Below are 20,252 nucleotides of genomic sequence, written 5' to 3' on the forward strand. Positions count from 1 at the left end.
GATGTTACACACTCGCTCTACAGTTACACACTCGCTCTACAGATGTTACACACTCGCTCTACAGTTACACACTTGCTCTACAGATGTTACATGTTCGCTCTACAGATGTTACACATTCGCTCTACAGATGTTACACACTCGCTCTACAGATGTTACACACTCTCTCTACAGATGTTACATGTTCGCGCTATAGATGTTACTCGCTCTACAGATGTTACACACTCGCTCTACAGATTTTACACACTCACTCTACAGATGTTACACACTCACTCTACAGATGTTACACACTCACTCTACAGTTACATACTTGCTCTACAGATGTTACATGTTCGCTCTACAGATGTTACACATTCGCTCTACAGATGTTACACACTCGCTCTACAGATGTTACACACTCTCTCTACAGATGTTACATGTTCGCTCTACAGATGTTACACACTCTCTCTACAGTTACACACTCGCTCTACAGATGTTACGTACTCGCTTTACAGATATTACATGTTCACTCTACAGATGTTACACACTCGCTCTACAGATGTTACACACTCGCTCTACAGATGTTAAACACTCACTGTACAGATGTTACACATTCTCTCTACAGTTACACACTCACTATACAGATGTTACACACTCGCTCTACAGATGTTACACACTCGCTCTACAGATGTTACATGTTCGCTCTACAGATGTTACACACTCTCTCTACAGTTACACACTCGCTCTACAGATGTTACATATTCGCTCTACAGATGTTACACATTCATTCTACAGATGTTACACACTCGCTCTACAGATGTTACACACTCAATCTACAGTTACACATTCGCTCTACAGATGTTACACATTCATTCTACAGATGTTAAACACTCACTGTACAGATGTTACACACTCTCTCTACAGTTACACACTCGCTCTACAGATGTTACATACTCTACAGATATTATATGTTCACTCTACAGATGTTACACACTCGCTCTACAGATGTTACATGTTCGCTCTACAGATGTTACACACTCGCTCTACAGATTTTACACACTCAATCTACAGTTACACATTCGCTCTACAGATGTTACACACTCGCTCTACAGATGTTACACATTCATTCTACAGATGTTACACACTCGCTCTACAGATGTTACACACTCGCTCTTCAGATGTTACACAATCGCTCTACAGATGTTACACAATCGCTCTACAGATGTTACACACTCGCTCTACAGATGTTACACACTCATTCTACAGATGTTACACACTCATTCTACAGATGGTACACACTCGCTGTACAGATGTTACACACTCACTCTACAGATGTCACACACTCGCTCTACAGATGTTACACACTCACTCTACAGATTTTACACCCTCTTCAGATGTTACACACTCACTCTACAGATGTTACACACTCGCTCTACAGTTACACACTCGCTCTACAGATGTTACACACTCACTGTACAGATGTTACACACTCACTGTACAGATGTTACACGCTCACTCTACAGATGTTACACATTCATTCTACAGATGTTACACACTCACTGTACAGATGTTACACGCTCGCTCTACAGATGTTACACGTTCATTCTACAGATGTTACACACTCGCTCTACAGATGTTACACACTCACTGTACAGACATTACACACTCGCTCTACAGATGTTACACACTCGCTCTACAGTTACACACTCGCTCTGCAGATGTTACACACTCACTGTACAGACATTACACACTCGCTCTACAGATGTTACACACTCGCTCTACAGATATTACACACTCGCTCTACAGATGTTACACACTCGCTCTACAGATGTTACACACTCGCTCTACAGTTACACACTCTCTCTACAGATGTTACATGTTCGCTCTATAGATTTTACAAACTCGCTCTACAGATGTTACACACTCGCTCTACAGATGTTACACACTCTCTCTACAGATGTTACATGTTCGCTCTATAGATGTTACTCGCTCTACAGATGTTACACACTCGCTCTACAGATTTTACACACTCACTGTACAGATGTTACACACTCGCTCTACAGTTACACACTCGCTCTACAGATGTTACACACTCGCTCTACAGTTACACACTTGCTCTACAGATGTTACATGTTCGCTCTACAGATGTTACACATTCGCTCTACAGATGTTACACACTCGCTCTACAGATGTTACACACTCTCTCTACAGATGTTACATGTTCGCGCTATAGATGTTACTCGCTCTACAGATGTTACACACTCGCTCTACAGATTTTACACACTCACTCTACAGATGTTACACACTCACTCTACAGATGTTACACACTCACTCTACAGTTACATACTTGCTCTACAGATGTTACATGTTCGCTCTACAGATGTTACACATTCGCTCTACAGATGTTACACACTCGCTCTACAGATGTTACACACTCTCTCTACAGATGTTACATGTTCGCTCTACAGATGTTACACACTCTCTCTACAGTTACACACTCGCTCTACAGATGTTACGTACTCGCTTTACAGATATTACATGTTCACTCTACAGATGTTACACACTCGCTCTACAGATGTTACACACTCGCTCTACAGATGTTAAACACTCACTGTACAGATGTTACACATTCTCTCTACAGTTACACACTCACTATACAGATGTTACACACTCGCTCTACAGATGTTACACACTCGCTCTACAGATGTTACATGTTCGCTCTACAGATGTTACACACTCTCTCTACAGTTACACACTCGCTCTACAGATGTTACATATTCGCTCTACAGATGTTACACATTCATTCTACAGATGTTACACACTCGCTCTACAGATGTTACACACTCAATCTACAGTTACACATTCGCTCTACAGATGTTACACATTCATTCTACAGATGTTAAACACTCACTGTACAGATGTTACACACTCTCTCTACAGTTACACACTCGCTCTACAGATGTTACATACTCTACAGATATTATATGTTCACTCTACAGATGTTACACACTCGCTCTACAGATGTTACATGTTCGCTCTACAGATGTTACACACTCGCTCTACAGATTTTACACACTCAATCTACAGTTACACATTCGCTCTACAGATGTTACACACTCGCTCTACAGATGTTACACATTCATTCTACAGATGTTACACACTCGCTCTACAGATGTTACACACTCGCTCTTCAGATGTTACACAATCGCTCTACAGATGTTACACAATCGCTCTACAGATGTTACACACTCGCTCTACAGATGTTACACACTCATTCTACAGATGTTACACACTCATTCTACAGATGGTACACACTCGCTGTACAGATGTTACACACTCACTCTACAGATGTCACACACTCGCTCTACAGATGTTACACACTCACTCTACAGATTTTACACCCTCTTCAGATGTTACACACTCACTCTACAGATGTTACACACTCGCTCTACAGATGTTACACACTCGCTCTTCAGATGTTACACAATCGCTCTACAGATGTTACACACTCGCTCTACAGATGTTACACATTCATTCTACAGATATTACACACTCACTCTACAGTTACACACTCACTCTACAGTTACACATTCGCTCTACAGATGTTACACACTCAATCTACAGTTACACATTCGCTCTACAGATGTTACACACTCGCTCTACAGATGTTACACATTCATTCTACAGATGTTACAAACTCGCTCTACAGATGTTACACACTCGCTCTACAGATGTTACACACTCGCTCTACAGTTACACACTCGCTCTACAGATGTTACACACTTGCTCTACAGATGTTACACACTCGCTCTACAGATGTTACACACTCATTCTACAGATGGTACACACTCGCTGTACAGATGTTACACACTCACTCTACAGATGTTACACACTCATTCTACAGATGGTACACACTCGCTGTACAGATGTTACACACTCACTCTACAGATGTCACACACTCGCTCTACAGATGTTACACACTCACTCTACAGATGTTACACACTCACTCTACAGATATTACACACTCACTCTACAGTTACACACTCACTCTACAGTTACACACTCACTCTACAGATGTTACACACTCGCTCTACAGATATTACACACTCACTCTACAGTTACACACTCACTCTACAGTTACACACTCACTCTACAGATGTTACACACTCGCTCTACAGATATTACACACTCACTCTACAGTTACACACTCACTCTACAGTTACACACTCACTCTACAGATGTCACACACTCGCTCTACAGATGTTACACACTCGCTCTACAGATATTACACACTCACTCTACAGTTACACACTCACTCTACAGTTACACACTCACTCTACAGTTACACACTCACTCTACAGATGTCACACACTCGCTCTATAGATGTTACACACTGCAGATGTTACACACTTACTCTACAGATGTTACACACTTACTCTACAGATGTTACACACTCGCTCTACAGATATTACACACTCACTCTACAGTTACACACTCACTCTACAGATGTCACACACTCGCTCTATAGATGTTACACACTGCAGATGTTACACACTTACTCTACAGATGTTACACACTCACTCTACAAATGCTACACACTCACTCTACAGATGTTACACACTCACTCTACAAATGCTACACACTCACTCTACAGATGTTACACACTCACTCTACTACACACTCACTCTACAGATGTTACACACTCACTCTACAAATGCTACACACTCACTCTACAGATGTTACACACTCACTGTACAGATATTACACACTTTCTCTACAGATGTTACACACTCACTCTACTACACACTCACTCTACAGATGTTACACACTCACTCTACAAATGCTACACACTCACTCTACAGATGTTATGCACTCACTACAGTTACACACTCGCTCTACAGATGTGACACACTTGCTGTACAGATGTTACATGTTCGCTCTACAGATGTTACACACTTGCTCTACAGATGTTACACACTCGCTCTACAGTTACACACTCGCTCTACAGATGTTACACATTCGCTCTACAGATGTAATACAGCCGTCAAACTAGCATGCTTATGTTTGCTACTTAGCATTAACGCCTGTATATGATAGCTTGCACTCTGTAAAACTAGCTAGCTGAATTTTATACATGTGTCATATTTACAATGTTTTTTCTACATGAAGAGAATTATCAATGTTTAAAAACGTTTAATTTATGTTTGTGTCCGTTTTTAAAAATCAACCGATCAACCTGTGAAGAAATTGTACAGTAAAAACAACGATTGCCACTAGGTGGCGAACTCCACGCTAGAGAATGAGAATTAGCCACAGCTAACATGAACGTGCTTTTCCGTTTTATATCAAGTTTCAAAACAATAAAGGAAGTAAGGATTTTTTCCATCCTGAGCTGAAGGGCTTTTATTCCCTGCTCTCACTGCATCACTGACCTACTGACCTTCATGCAGTAACATCAGATCCTCCAGCGCTCAGAGTCTCACACCAACACCATCCTGAAACATCTGCAGTGTTTCTGACAGGAACGTGGAACCGCGGGGAACTGAGTCAGAGTACAGAAAAAAACCCAAAACGTGATTCACTGAGGCGTGTCGCGTCCTTCACGCTTACTGACCTGAGAGAAAGATCATCATCAGCACCTGAGAGACACGTGGTGGTGCATCACGTATCAGAGCTGAACGGTGTTGTTTTTGTCAAAATGTCCGCCCTTAAAGCTTGTGTGTCTCACGCACTTTTAAAGGGTCTATGCAGAGCAGAACCCATGAACAGAGTTTCCTCACAGGAAAAGGTCGGAGTTTTTAGGAAGCTGCAGTAAGAACAGCGTGAAGAACCTGTGAAGAACTCACACCAAATCGTTCACTGGTCATGAACTAATGTAGAAATTTAATCATTCATTAGTTCAGATCCTTGTAGCTTTTCATGTGTTTCTGGTTTTCTTTCTCAGACAAATTTGCATATTTTACCTGAATTCATCTGGCAGCTCGTTGATCGACATTTTCTCACACACACACACACACACTTCTGTACGTGACTCTCTCTCTCTCTCTCTCTCTCTCTCTCACACTCACACACATAGATAAGGTATATGACCTTCACACAGACACACATACACACACTCAGTCCTGTACGTGACACTCACACACACTCACACACACATGCACACACTCCTATGCGTGAGCCTCACACACACACACACACAGACATTGCATATGACCTTCACACACAAACACACTCACACACACACACACACTCCTGTATGTGACCCTCACACACACACACACACACACACACACACTTCTGTATGTGACACACATACAGACATTGTATATGACCTTCACACACAAACACACTCACACACACACACACACTCCTGTATGTGACCCTCACACACACACACACACACACTTCTGTATGTGACACACACACAGACATTGTATATGACCTTTACACACATATACTTCTGTACATGACCTTCTCATACATACACACACACATACACACACTTCTGTATGTGATAGACACACACAGATATTGTTTAAGATCTTTACACACACACAGACACACACAAACGTACTCAGTCCTGTATGTGATCCTCACCAACACTCTTCTGTTCTTGACCCTTACACACACACACACACACACACTCCTGTATCAGTCCGTGTTGCTGGTAAATGTGAGTGATTCAGTTTGAGCAGTGATTTGTCCTGAAGGCAGAAAAGAAACATGTTGAAATGTTTGAACGATCCAAAGCCACGTTTAGAGCTGCACAAAGAGGTCATCCTTCATCCTCATCATCCTCATCTCTCTCTCTATCTCTCTCTCTCCCTCTCTCTCCCTTTCTCGCCCGCGGCTCCAGAGAGACAGAAGGATGTTTTGCTCCAGCCGAGCTGTTTATGGCTCCGAAATGACAAGGAATTATTAATGAGGAGCTGCAGCAGAGTTTGGCTCCCTGTTTCTGTCTCCCCAGCTGTAGCACCTTTATATGTGGAGCAGCATCTTAGAGTACATCCTGAACACTGATTCTGTGTGTGTGTGTGTGTGTGTGTGTGTGTGTTAGTCAAGCAAGCGTCCAGGAGCATCCGAGTGAGTGGTCTTATTCCGCTTTTATTATGTCTTTTATCATGTCACAGTTACTTACATGTAAAATATTAACAGTGCAAAAACAAATGATTAACCGTAATTAAGATCTAAAACACGTCGTGTCCCGCTGTTATGGGAAAATAATCAATAGCACAGCGAAGTGTTTTATTCCTCTTCTAATGCCGAGTTCACACTGCACGACTTTTCAGTCCTCGACTAGTTTCACAAAATCGAAGGCAAATCGGAGCTCGCGCACGCGAGTGAGGATCCTGCGGTGTGAATGACCAAAAACTCAATCTGACCGAGTCACCCATGAGTCAAAGTCCTGCAGTGTGAAAGGAGATCTGTGTGAAACATACCTCGGTGATGACCTACAGCCAATGAGAGAGCGAGATACAGGGCAGCGGTCAGTTCGGGGAGGAGTTATAGGTGATCCATGGTTTAGTATGAACACAGCAGAGACTGAACAATAACACAGATAGTCGTGCAGCATGAAAACAACCGTGATCCGAGCGCTTTGAAAAATCCTGCAGTGTGAAACCGGCACAACACAGCAGTCTGTCACCACTGACATCACACTTTCTTCAAATCTGTTTATTGAAACTTTATCACACTCGCTCTACAGATGTTACACACTGACTCTATAGATGTTACACACTCGCTCTACAGATGTTACACACTGACTCTATAGATGTTACACACTGACTCTATAGATGTTACACACTGACTCTATAGATGTTACACACTGACTCTACAGATGTTACACACTGACTCTATAGATGTTACACACTCGCTCTACAGATATTACACACTGACTCTATAGATGTTACACACTCGCTCTACAGATATTACACACTGACTCTATAGATGTTACACACTGACTCTATAGATGTTACACACTGACTCTATAGATGTTACACACTGACTCTACAGATGTTACACACTGACTCTACAGATGTTACACACTCGCTCTACAGATATTACACACTGCTCTACAGATGTTACACACTGACTCTATAGATGTTACACACTGCTCTACAGATATTACACACTGACTCTACAGATGTTACACACTGACTCTATAGATGTTACACACTCGCTCTACAGATATTACACACTGACTCTATAGATGTTACACACTGCTCTACAGATGTTACACACTGACTCTACAGATGTTACACACTGACTCAATAGATGTTACACACTGCTCTACAGATGTTACACACTGACTCTACAGATGTTACACACTTGCTCTACAGATGTTACACACTTGCTCTTCAGTTACACACTCACTCTATAGATGTTACACACTCACTCTACAGATGTTACACACTCACTCTATAGATGTTACACACTCACTCTACAGATGTTAAACACTCACTCTACAGATGTTACACACTGACTCTATAGATGTTACACACTGACTCTATAGATGTTACACACTCACTCTACAGATGTTACACACTGACTCTATAGATGTTACACACTCACTCTACAGATGTTACACACTGACTCTATAGATGTTACACACTGACTCTATAGATGTTACACACTGACTCTATAGATGTTACACACTCACTCTACAGATGTTACACACTGACTCTATAGATGTTACACACTGACTCTATAGATGTTACACACTCACTCTACAGATGTTACACACTGACTCTATAGATGTTACACACTGACTCTATAGATGTTACACACTCACTCTACAGATGTTACACACTGACTCTATAGATGTTACACACTCACTCTATAGATGTTACACACTCACTCTACAGATGTTACACACTGACTCTATAGATGTTACACACTCACTCTATAGATGTTACACACTGACTCTATAGATGTTACACACTGACTCTATAGATGTTACACACTCACTCTACAGATGTTACACACTGCTCTACAGATGTTACACACTGACTCTATAGATGTTACACACTGACTCTATAGATGTTACACACTCACTCTACAGATGTTACACACTGCTCTACAGATGTTACACACTGACTCTATAGATGTTACACACTGACTCTATAGATGTTACACACTGACTCTATAGATGTTACACACTCACTCTACAGATGTTACACACTCACTCTATAGATGTTACACACTGACTCTACAGATGTTACACACTGCTCTACAGATGTTACACACTGACTCTATAGATGTTACACACTGACTCTATAGATGTTACACACTGACTCTATAGATGTTACACACTCACTCTACAGATGTTACACACTCACTCTATAGATGTTACACACTGACTCTATAGATGTTACACACTGACTCTATAGATGTTACACACTCACTCTACAGATGTTACACACTCACTCTACAGATGTTACACACTCACTCTACAGATGTTACACACTGCTCTACAGATGTTACACACTGACTCTATAGATGTTACACACTGACTCTATAGATGTTACACACTCACTCTATAGATGTTACACACTGACTCTATAGATGTTACACACTGACTCTACAGATGTTACACACTGACTCTATAGATGTTACACACTCGCTCTACAGATATTACACACTGACTCTATAGATGTTACACACTCGCTCTAGAGATATTACACACTCACTCTATAGATGTTACACACTGACTCTATAGATGTTACACACTGACTCTATAGATGTTACACACTGACTCTACAGATGTTACACACTGACTCTACAGATGTTACACACTCGCTCTACAGATATTACACACTGCTCTACAGATGTTACACACTGACTCTATAGATGTTACACACTGCTCTACAGATATTACACACTGACTCTACAGATGTTACACACTGACTCTATAGATGTTACACACTCGCTCTACAGATATTACACACTGACTCTATAGATGTTACACACTGCTCTACAGATGTTACACACTGACTCTACAGATGTTACACACTGACTCAATAGATGTTACACACTGCTCTACAGATGTTACACACTGACTCTACAGATGTTACACACTTGCTCTACAGATGTTACACACTTGCTCTTCAGTTACACACTGACTCTATAGATGTTACACACTCACTCTACAGATGTTACACACTCACTCTATAGATGTTACACACTCACTCTACAGATGTTACACACTCACTCTACAGATGTTACACACTGACTCTATAGATGTTACACACTGACTCTATAGATGTTACACACTCACTCTACAGATGTTACACACTGACTCTATAGATGTTACACACTCACTCTATAGATGTTACACACTGACTCTATAGATGTTACACACTCACTCTACAGATGTTACACACTGACTCTATAGATGTTACACACTGACTCTATAGATGTTACACACTCACTCTACAGATGTTACACACTGACTCTATAGATGTTACACACTCACTCTACAGATGTTACACACTGACTCTATAGATGTTACACACTGACTCTATAGATGTTACACACTGACTCTATAGATGTTACACACTGACTCTATAGATGTTACACACTCACTCTACAGATGTTACACACTGACTCTATAGATGTTACACACTCACTCTATAGATGTTACACACTGACTCTATAGATGTTACACACTGACTCTATAGATGTTACACACTCACTCTACAGATGTTACACACTGACTCTATAGATGTTACACACTCACTCTATAGATGTTACACACTCACTCTATAGATGTTACACACTGACTCTATAGATGTTACACACTCACTCTACAGATGTTACACACTGACGCTATAGATGTTACACACTGACTCTATAGATGTTACACACTCACTCTACAGATGTTACACACTGACTCTATAGATGTTACACACTGACTCTATAGATGTTACACACTCACTCTACAGATGTTACACACTGACTCTATAGATGTTACACACTCACTCTATAGATGTTACACACTGACTCTATAGATGTTACACACTGACTCTATAGATGTTACACACTCACTCTACAGATGTTACACACTGACTCTATAGATGTTACACACTGACTCTATAGATGTTACACACTCACTCTACAGATGTTACACACTGACTCTATAGATGTTACACACTCACTCTATAGATGTTACACACTCACTCTATAGATGTTACACACTGACTCTATAGATGTTACACACTCACTCTATAGATGTTACACACTGACTCTATAGATGTTACACACTGACTCTACAGTTACACACTCGCTCGTGAATGGAAAGATGAGCGTCGACTGACCCTCATAAATCAGTCACTATAGAAACGATGACGTAGTAAATTAAGGGCGTAAAGTACTTTGATATTGATTTATCGTATTGTTATATTGATTGACACATGGACACAGGCCACGCCTCCCTGACTGAGACTAATAGCACGTTTATATTATGTTAAGTCATGTCGTGAAGGTGGTATTTACGAGCTGTGAACGCCATGCAAAGTCGTAATTACGAGTAGGATTGTGTTTGGATTCTGTCTTGGGGGTGTGTCGGATGGAAAACAAGGCGGAGTCAACAGATACATTTGCAAAGTCATTAGCTGACAGTAAATTTGTTGGGATTTGAATGTTTACTTGCGATATTCAGTTATAAATATCAGTTTTTATGTGGTTGGTTATGCAGCTAGTTTTTTGAAAACAACCAAATCAGTTAAAGTGAAAAATGTGTTTTGTGAAACAAGTTTTCTCATAAGAAATAATGTAAATGCAGATAATCCGTTCCAGACGCCCAGAAATATGACCAATACGAAGCGTATGTAAACTGTACGGCTGCTTACAAAGAACTGACCCAAGTCAAGCATTCCATGTCAAGGCTCCTCACATGAAGTCGTGCCACCAAGCTTGGGCTAAAAATAAAACAGTTTCCTTATCCTTTATCCTGGTTACTGGGTCAGAACGGATGGAGGACGGAGTGTTTCGTGTCCCGAATGCTGACTCAGCATTGTGCTCGCTTTGTTGTGGTTTTATTTCTCACTTTATTTCTAAATGTATCGTAACAGCAATTTTTTTGTTGTTTGTTTTTCGTAGGCGAGCCACGGAAGTTTGACCCGACATTCAGGGGCCCTGTCAGTAACAGGTAAAGAATCTTTCTATTCTATTCTATTTTTATGTTGCTATTCATGTTTAAATCTAAAGGCCTACACCAAAAACCCTCCATCTCATAATCCTTCTATACAACTTGCACTGAATTAACACCTGAATTATTTGATTCTGAACTAATAATGAGTTCATCAGTTTTATATCCAAGCGCTTCTTCACTATCTTCTATTTAAAAAAAAAAAGCTGATTCACGGAGTCTAACCCTGTGTGTGATGAAGTATACGAGGTATCTGTGACTCACACTGTGCCGTCGTTAAGGGATAAAAAACCTCAGACTGCGAGTGAAAGTCCGCTAACTCGGTTAGAGCAACAGGGAGGCGTTAAATAAAAAACGAGTGCGTCGTTCTTCTCGTGTCCCTAATTACTGCTGACAGCACAGCAAACCTGAGAGAGTTAACTCCTCTAGCTCCAGACCGACTGCAGAGTGGAGCTTTTACACGCTAACAGCAGACACTTTCACATGGGAGATGTTTCCTTTGTGGGGTTGTGGATTAAACACAATCATGGGGTTGTGTAGTTGTGTACCTCTAAATAATAATAAGGAAATAATGTAAATGTTGATCATGTTCATTCTACAGCAGCAACCAAGAGCTCTTGAGGAACTAACGGGTCAGTGTAGTTTCCTATAGAGGGGGAGCTGGATTTATTAGCTAGTTAGGAAAGAGGCGTGGCCTAAAGTGTGAAGGAGGTGATTCGCATTCTAATACGTTGCTATAGTAACAGCTCCTCCTCGGGGATTTGTGCGGCAAACATGCTGCGTGATCTAAAGCTAATAATAACAATTTTTTCAAAATGTAAAAATATTTTCAGTGATTAGGTTTATGGAAGGAGTCTCCAGTTTCAGAGGAAGATTATTTATAATAATAACCCATTTTATTTATTTATTTATTTATTTATTTATTTATTTATTTATTTACTTGTTTACTTCAAGAGGATTTTGCCCTGTTTTTTTTAAATATTTTTTTATTTATTTTTTTAGCTGTAACAGATTTTGAAGCTGCGTCTTTTTGTTTGTTTGTTTTTTTTGGCTTGTTAACTTCATGAGAGAAAGAAATAAAGTCTGTTAATGGAATGAGACACAACAGAAATTAAATACATAACAATTACATACACAACAATTAAATACACAACAGAAATTAAATACACAACAATTACATACACAACAATTAAATACACAACAGAAATTAAATACACAACAATTACATACACAACAATTAAATACACAACAGAAATTAAATACACAACAATTACATACACAACAATTAAATACACAACAGAAATTAAATACATAACAATTACATACACAACAATTAAATACACAACAGAAATTAAATACATAACAATTACATACACAACAATTAAATACACAACAGAAATTAAATACACAACAATTACATACACAACAATTAAATACACAACAGAAATTAAATACATAACAATTACATACACAACAATTAAATACACAACAGAAATTAAATACATAACAATTACATACACAACAATTAAATAAACAACAATTAAATACACAACAGAAATTAAATACACAACAATTACATACACAACAATTAAATACACAACAGAAATTAAATACATAACAATTACATACACAACAATTAAATACACAACAATTACATACACAACAATTAAATACACAATAATTAAATACACAACAGAAATTAAATACACAACAGAAATTAAATACACAACAATTACATACACAACAATTACATACACAACAGAAATTAAATACACAACAATTACATACACAACAATTAAATACACAACAGAAATTAAATACACAACAATTACATACACAACAATTACATACACAACAGAAATTAAATACACAACAATTAAATACACAACAATTAAATACACAACAACCATTAAATACACAACAGAAATTGAATACACAACAATTACATACACAACAATTAAATACACAACAGAAATTAAATACATAACAATTAAATACACAACAATTAAATACACAACAACCATTAAATACACAACAGAAATTGAATACACAACAATTACATACACAACAATTAAATACACAACAATTAAATACACAACAACCATTAAATACACAACAGAAATTGAATACACAACAATTACATACACAACAATTAAATACACAACAATTACATACACAACAATTAAATACACAATAATTAAATACACAACAGAAATTAAATACACAACAGAAATTAAATACACAACAGAAATTAAATACACAACAATTACATACACAACAATTACATACACAACAGAAATTAAATACACAACAATTACATACACAACAATTAAATACACAACAGAAATTAAATACACAACAGAAATTAAATACACAACAAATAAATACACAACAACCATTAAATACACAACAGAAATTGAATACACAACAATTACATACACAACAATTAAATACACAATAATTAAATACACAACAGAAATTAAATACACAACAATTACATACACAACAATTAAATACACAATAATTAAATACACAACAGAAATTAAATACACAACAGAAATTAAATACACAACAATTAAATACACAACAGAAATTGAATACATAAAAATTAAATACACAACAATTAAATACACAACAACGATTAAACACACAACAGAAATGAAAGACAAAACAATTAAAGACACAACAGAAAATAAATACACAACAACAATTTAATACACAACAGAAATTAAATGAACCACAATTAACGAGATAGAACAAAAGAGAGTCTGTTGATGGTAATTGAAATTGTGTAAGACATTAAAAGTAACTCTAAATGGATAAAAATGATGTCATTATTTCAGAAATGTGTAATTGCTGGTCTCTGCTCCATCACGACATGTTTCTGTTGATTATTTTCCTAAAACAGCTCAACAGCGATGGTATTTATTTTCCAGTCCTTACAGCCGTCTGTGTAAAAGCTGTACGCTTCTTCATCTTCACACGCTGTCATCCTTCGTTCCTTGTTCAGAGCTCTAACGCTCGTCTGCGACGTCTTGACGAGTTCAAACTAATGAGCGTGTGAGCGTCTGAACCTGGAGCTGAAGCCTAATGATCTTTTCCTCAGAGCGCAGTAAGGTGGAGATTATTGCAGCGGATCATTAAGGCGTTTGTTGGGATGTAATTACGCCTGAAGATTAGCCTTCAAACAGAACGAACGTGAAGAACGTCTCCTCGGGTTTTAGCCTCGATGCCGCGGCCGAATTATTCACCGGAAGCAACGACAGCACCGCCTCCTCGCGTGAATCGCTCTGAGACACGCGGCACGTGATAAAGAGTGAGAAGACAAATTGCTTCCTGACAGCAGAAAGAATTACAGATCCACTACAAACAGAGCTGCACATTTACTCTTCAGTCCACACCCATACACTCGCATAAATACACTCGCATGAATACACTCACACTAATACACACACAGATACACTCACACGAATACACACACAGATACACTCACATGAATACACTCACACTAATACACACACAGATACACTCACATGAATACACTCACACTAATACACACACAGATACACTCACACGAATACACACACAGATACACTCACATGAATACACTCACACTAATACACACACAGATACACTCACACGAATACACTCACACTAATACACACACAGATACACTCACACGAATACACTCACACTAATACACACACAGATACACTCACACGAATACACTCACACTAATACACACACAGATACACTCACACGAATACACTCACACTAATACACACACAGATGCACTCACAACGAATACACTCACACGAATACACACACAGATACACTCACATGAATACACTCACACTAATACACACACAGATACACTCACATGAATACACTCACACTAATACACACACAGATACACTCACACGAATACACACACAGATACACTCACATGAATACACTCACACTAATACACACACAGATACACTCACACGAATACACTCACACTAATACACACACAGATACACTCACACGAATACACTCACACTAATACACACACAGATGCACTCACAACGAATACACTCACATGAATACACTCACACAGATACACTCACACGAATAGACTCGCAAGAATACACTCACACTGATACACACACAAATACACTCACACGAATACACTCACACTAATACACACAGAGATGCACTCACACGAATACACTCACACTAATACACACACAAATACACTCACACTAATACACACACAAATACACTCACACGAATACACTCACACTAATACACACACAAATACACTCACACGAATGCACTCGCACAAATACACTCACACTAATACACGCACAAATACACTCACACTAATACACACACAGATGCACTCACACGAATACACTCACATGAATACACTCACACAGATACACTCACACGAATACACTCACACGAATAGACTCGCAAGAATACACTCACACTAATACACACACAAATACACTCACGAATACACTCACACTAATACACACAGAGATGCACTCACACGAATACACTCACACTAATACACACACAAATACACTCACACTAATACACACACAGATGCACTCACACGAATACACTCACATGAATACACTCACACAGATACACTCACACGAATACACTCACACGAATAGACTCGCAAGAATACACTCAAACTAATACACACACAAATACACTCACACTAATACACACACAAATACACTCACACGAATGCACTCACACTAATACACACACAAATACACTCACACGAATACACTCACACTAATACACACACAAATACACTCACACGAATGCACTCGCACAAATACACTCACACTAATACACGCACAAATACACTCACACTAATACACACACCAGATGCACTCACACGAATACACTCACATGAATACACTCACACAGATACACTCACACAAATACACTCACACGAATAGACTCGCAAGAATACACTCACACTAATACACACACAAATACACTCACACTAATACACACACAAATACACTCACACGAATGCACTCACACTAATACACACACAAATACACTCACACTAATACACACACAAATACACTCACACGAATGCACTCGCACAAATACACTCACACTAATACACACACAAATACACTCACACTAATACACACACAAATACACTCACACGAATGCACTCGCACAAATACACTCACACTAATACACACACAAATACACTCACACGAATGCACTCGCGCAAATACACTCACACGAATCTCACCAGTTTATTTATTTATTATTGGACAGTCGGATGCATTCAGAAGCTCAGAGGAAATCCTGAACGGATTCATGGCTCTGATTCTCCTGCAGTCTGCAAACACCAACACTACTGTACTGATTTTACAGACAAACAGCTGATACACAATTACCATCACAACAACAATTAAATACAACAATAATTAAACACAACAATTAAATACACAAAGACAACTGTTAAATACACAACAAGTAAAGACACAAAAGAAATTAAATACATTCCAATTAATGACAGAAATTAAATACATTCCAATTAATGACAGAAATTAAATACACAAAAATTAAACTAAGCACAATTAACAACACAGCAATTAAATATAACAATTAAAGACCCAAAAATTAAATACACAACAATTGAATACACTTTAATTAAATACACAAAAACGTGTTCCTCCGTGTCGTCCTCACGTTGCCATAAAACCGTAAACTCCTCAGTTAGTGTGAAAGCGTGGACTGGAACTGGAGACTCCTTCCCTAACTGATCCACATTCCCACCATTAAACACTGTTCCAGGTGAACTCCAGTGCATTAACAAACCCTATGATGTTTTTCTTCTCCTCTGATCTCATTTTACTTCAGCTCTGACTCGTCTCTAATTAGCTCTGATTAGCCTAGCGTGTGCTTCACGAATCCCTCCCTTGCCTCCGGGATCTATTTATAGCCTCAGCGCGTGAACAGCGTGTGGCTCCGCCGCAGGATTGACCTCCTTTCATCTGCACCTGAGGCTCCGCACAGTGAGGCCTGGACTTCAGCTTCAGGTGCAGGTGAACGTTTGGGGTTTATGGTGGCAGATGATTAGGAAGGTGTCGGACGTGTAGGAAGGTCACACAGCGAAGGTCACATGGCGACAGTCAAGCGGCACTACGTCTGGTCCTGAAGCTGAAGATAAAGATTACCCATAATCCTCTGCGCTAGTTCAGGAGCATCTTCATTGACTTTTGATGAGAATTTACTGGTGTGATGATGATGATGATGATGACGACAATGATGATGATGATGAAAACAGAATGCAAGTTCGGTTCATCAGAAAGTGTGTGTGTGTGTGTGTGTGTGTGTGTGAGGGAGAGAGAGAGAGAGAGGAAGAATATCATCTTTCATGTACAGAAACCATTTTTAGTGAAAGCAAGGTCACTGAAACACTTCCATTATTCAGGTGAGGAAGTGAAGCGCTGGTCTTTAACCTTTCTGCAGAGGGAAGCGTTCACTAAACGTCTCAGAGCGGAGAGACCGCCTCAAATCAACCACCGGTATCTCTTACTCATATTAATGTCTGAGAGCAGACTAAGGAGGGAGGGAACACAATACTACAGGGGAGGGAGGGAGAGAGAGGTAGAGATGGAGGGAGAAAGGAAGAAAGAAAGAAAGAAGGTATGGAAAGGAAGGAAGGCAGGAAAATGGAAGGAAGGAATGAAGGACAGAAGGAAGGAACAAACAACAAGGAAGGAAGGAAGGAAGGAAGGAAGGAAGGAAGGAAGGAAGGACAAAAGAAAGAAAACGCAAGCATGGAAGGAAGAAAGGAAGGACAGAAAAAATGAAAGGGAATGACAAAAAAAAGTAAGGAAGGAAGGACAGAAGAAAGGATGAAAAACAGAGGTAGAGAGGAAGGAACAAAAAAGGAAGGAAGAGGGAGGGAAGGAGAACAGAAGAAACAAAACAGCGAGGAACTAAGAAAGGAATGAAGGAAGGAAGATGAAGGGAGGGAATGAAAGAGTTAGGAAGGAAGGAAGGAAGGAAGGAAGGAAGGAAGGAAGGAAGAATCCAAATGTGTGCTCTGTTGGAGTTCTCCAAAAAAATCTCAAGAAATGGATGATGTGGAGAACCCTGAGGAACCGTTAGAGAACTTCAGAAGTAGAAAGTTTGAGATGTTCTTGTCCATGCAGTAAAGATGCAGGAGATTGAGAGCAGATTTAAAGAAAAACACCAGTGCTGGAGTTTTCCTTCAACTGAGATCTGAGTGTGAGGGAACTTCTCAATATTCTCCACCTTCTCCCCATCTCCACCTTCTCCATCATTTCAATCTTCTCAACCTTCTCCACCATCTCCACCTTCTTTTCTTCTTCTATCTATCTATCTATCTATCTATCTATCTATCTATCTATCTATCTATCTATCTATCTATCTATCTATCTATCTGTCTATTCTTTTCTCGCGCCTTCTTTTTTCTCTTCTTTATCTTCTTACTTTCTTCTAGTCTCTCCTCCTCTTCTCTTCTGTTCTCTTTTCTCTCTCTCTCTCTCTCTCTCTCTCTCTCTCTTTCTCTCTCTCTCCATTGCTCTTGCATCTGTGGCTCCGTCCCTGGAGTTTCCTCCAAGCGCTCCATGTGACCTTGCTGTTTTGCTGTTTTGCTGTTCACAGCCTTGATCGGTGCTTCAAAGCTTTAAAGTGCTCTCTCTCTCTCTCTCTCTCTCTCTCTCTCTCTCTCTCTGTCTCTCTCTCTCTCTCTCTCTCCCTCTCTCAGTATGTTTAAATTCATTAAATTGAAATCCAGTGAAATCGGAACATTCTCTTCCTCTAGACTTCCTGCTAATTGCGTGTGAGCTCAGGTTGGAGCATTAGAGCCGAGTCCTGGAGGACATCATCATCATCATCATCATCATCAGAGTTCTGAACTCTCTCAACTGAAGGAGAATCTCACAGAGTAAAAAAAAAACCCATCTGAATAATTTATTCAGTCAGAGGTAGCGAGTTTTCTCTGATTGTTTGGATGAAAAATGCAAAAAGAAAGGAAAAAAAACCTTGTGAAGACGATACACACGACTGCAGTAACAACAGCACCGGAGACTGAAACCTTTAAAGCTCTTAATGTTCTGAAACTCTG

General features: G+C 39.3%; 1 protein-coding gene across 1 annotated transcript in view; it reads left to right on the forward strand.

The window, feature by feature from the left end:
• The window catches only part of slc44a5a (solute carrier family 44 member 5a), an 86,713-nt gene that overhangs the window by 33,828 nt on the left and 32,633 nt on the right, over nt 1-20,252 (forward strand). Inside the window, exon 2 of the mRNA XM_058419094.1 lies at nt 12,076-12,124. Within this exon, the coding sequence (XP_058275077.1) occupies nt 12,076-12,124 (49 nt within the window). The remainder of the gene's footprint in view (nt 1-12,075; nt 12,125-20,252) is intronic.

The sequence above is a fragment of the Hemibagrus wyckioides genome, linkage group LG20 (assembly GCF_019097595.1).
Source record: "Hemibagrus wyckioides isolate EC202008001 linkage group LG20, SWU_Hwy_1.0, whole genome shotgun sequence".
NCBI classification, from domain to species: Eukaryota; Metazoa; Chordata; class Actinopteri; order Siluriformes; family Bagridae; genus Hemibagrus; species Hemibagrus wyckioides.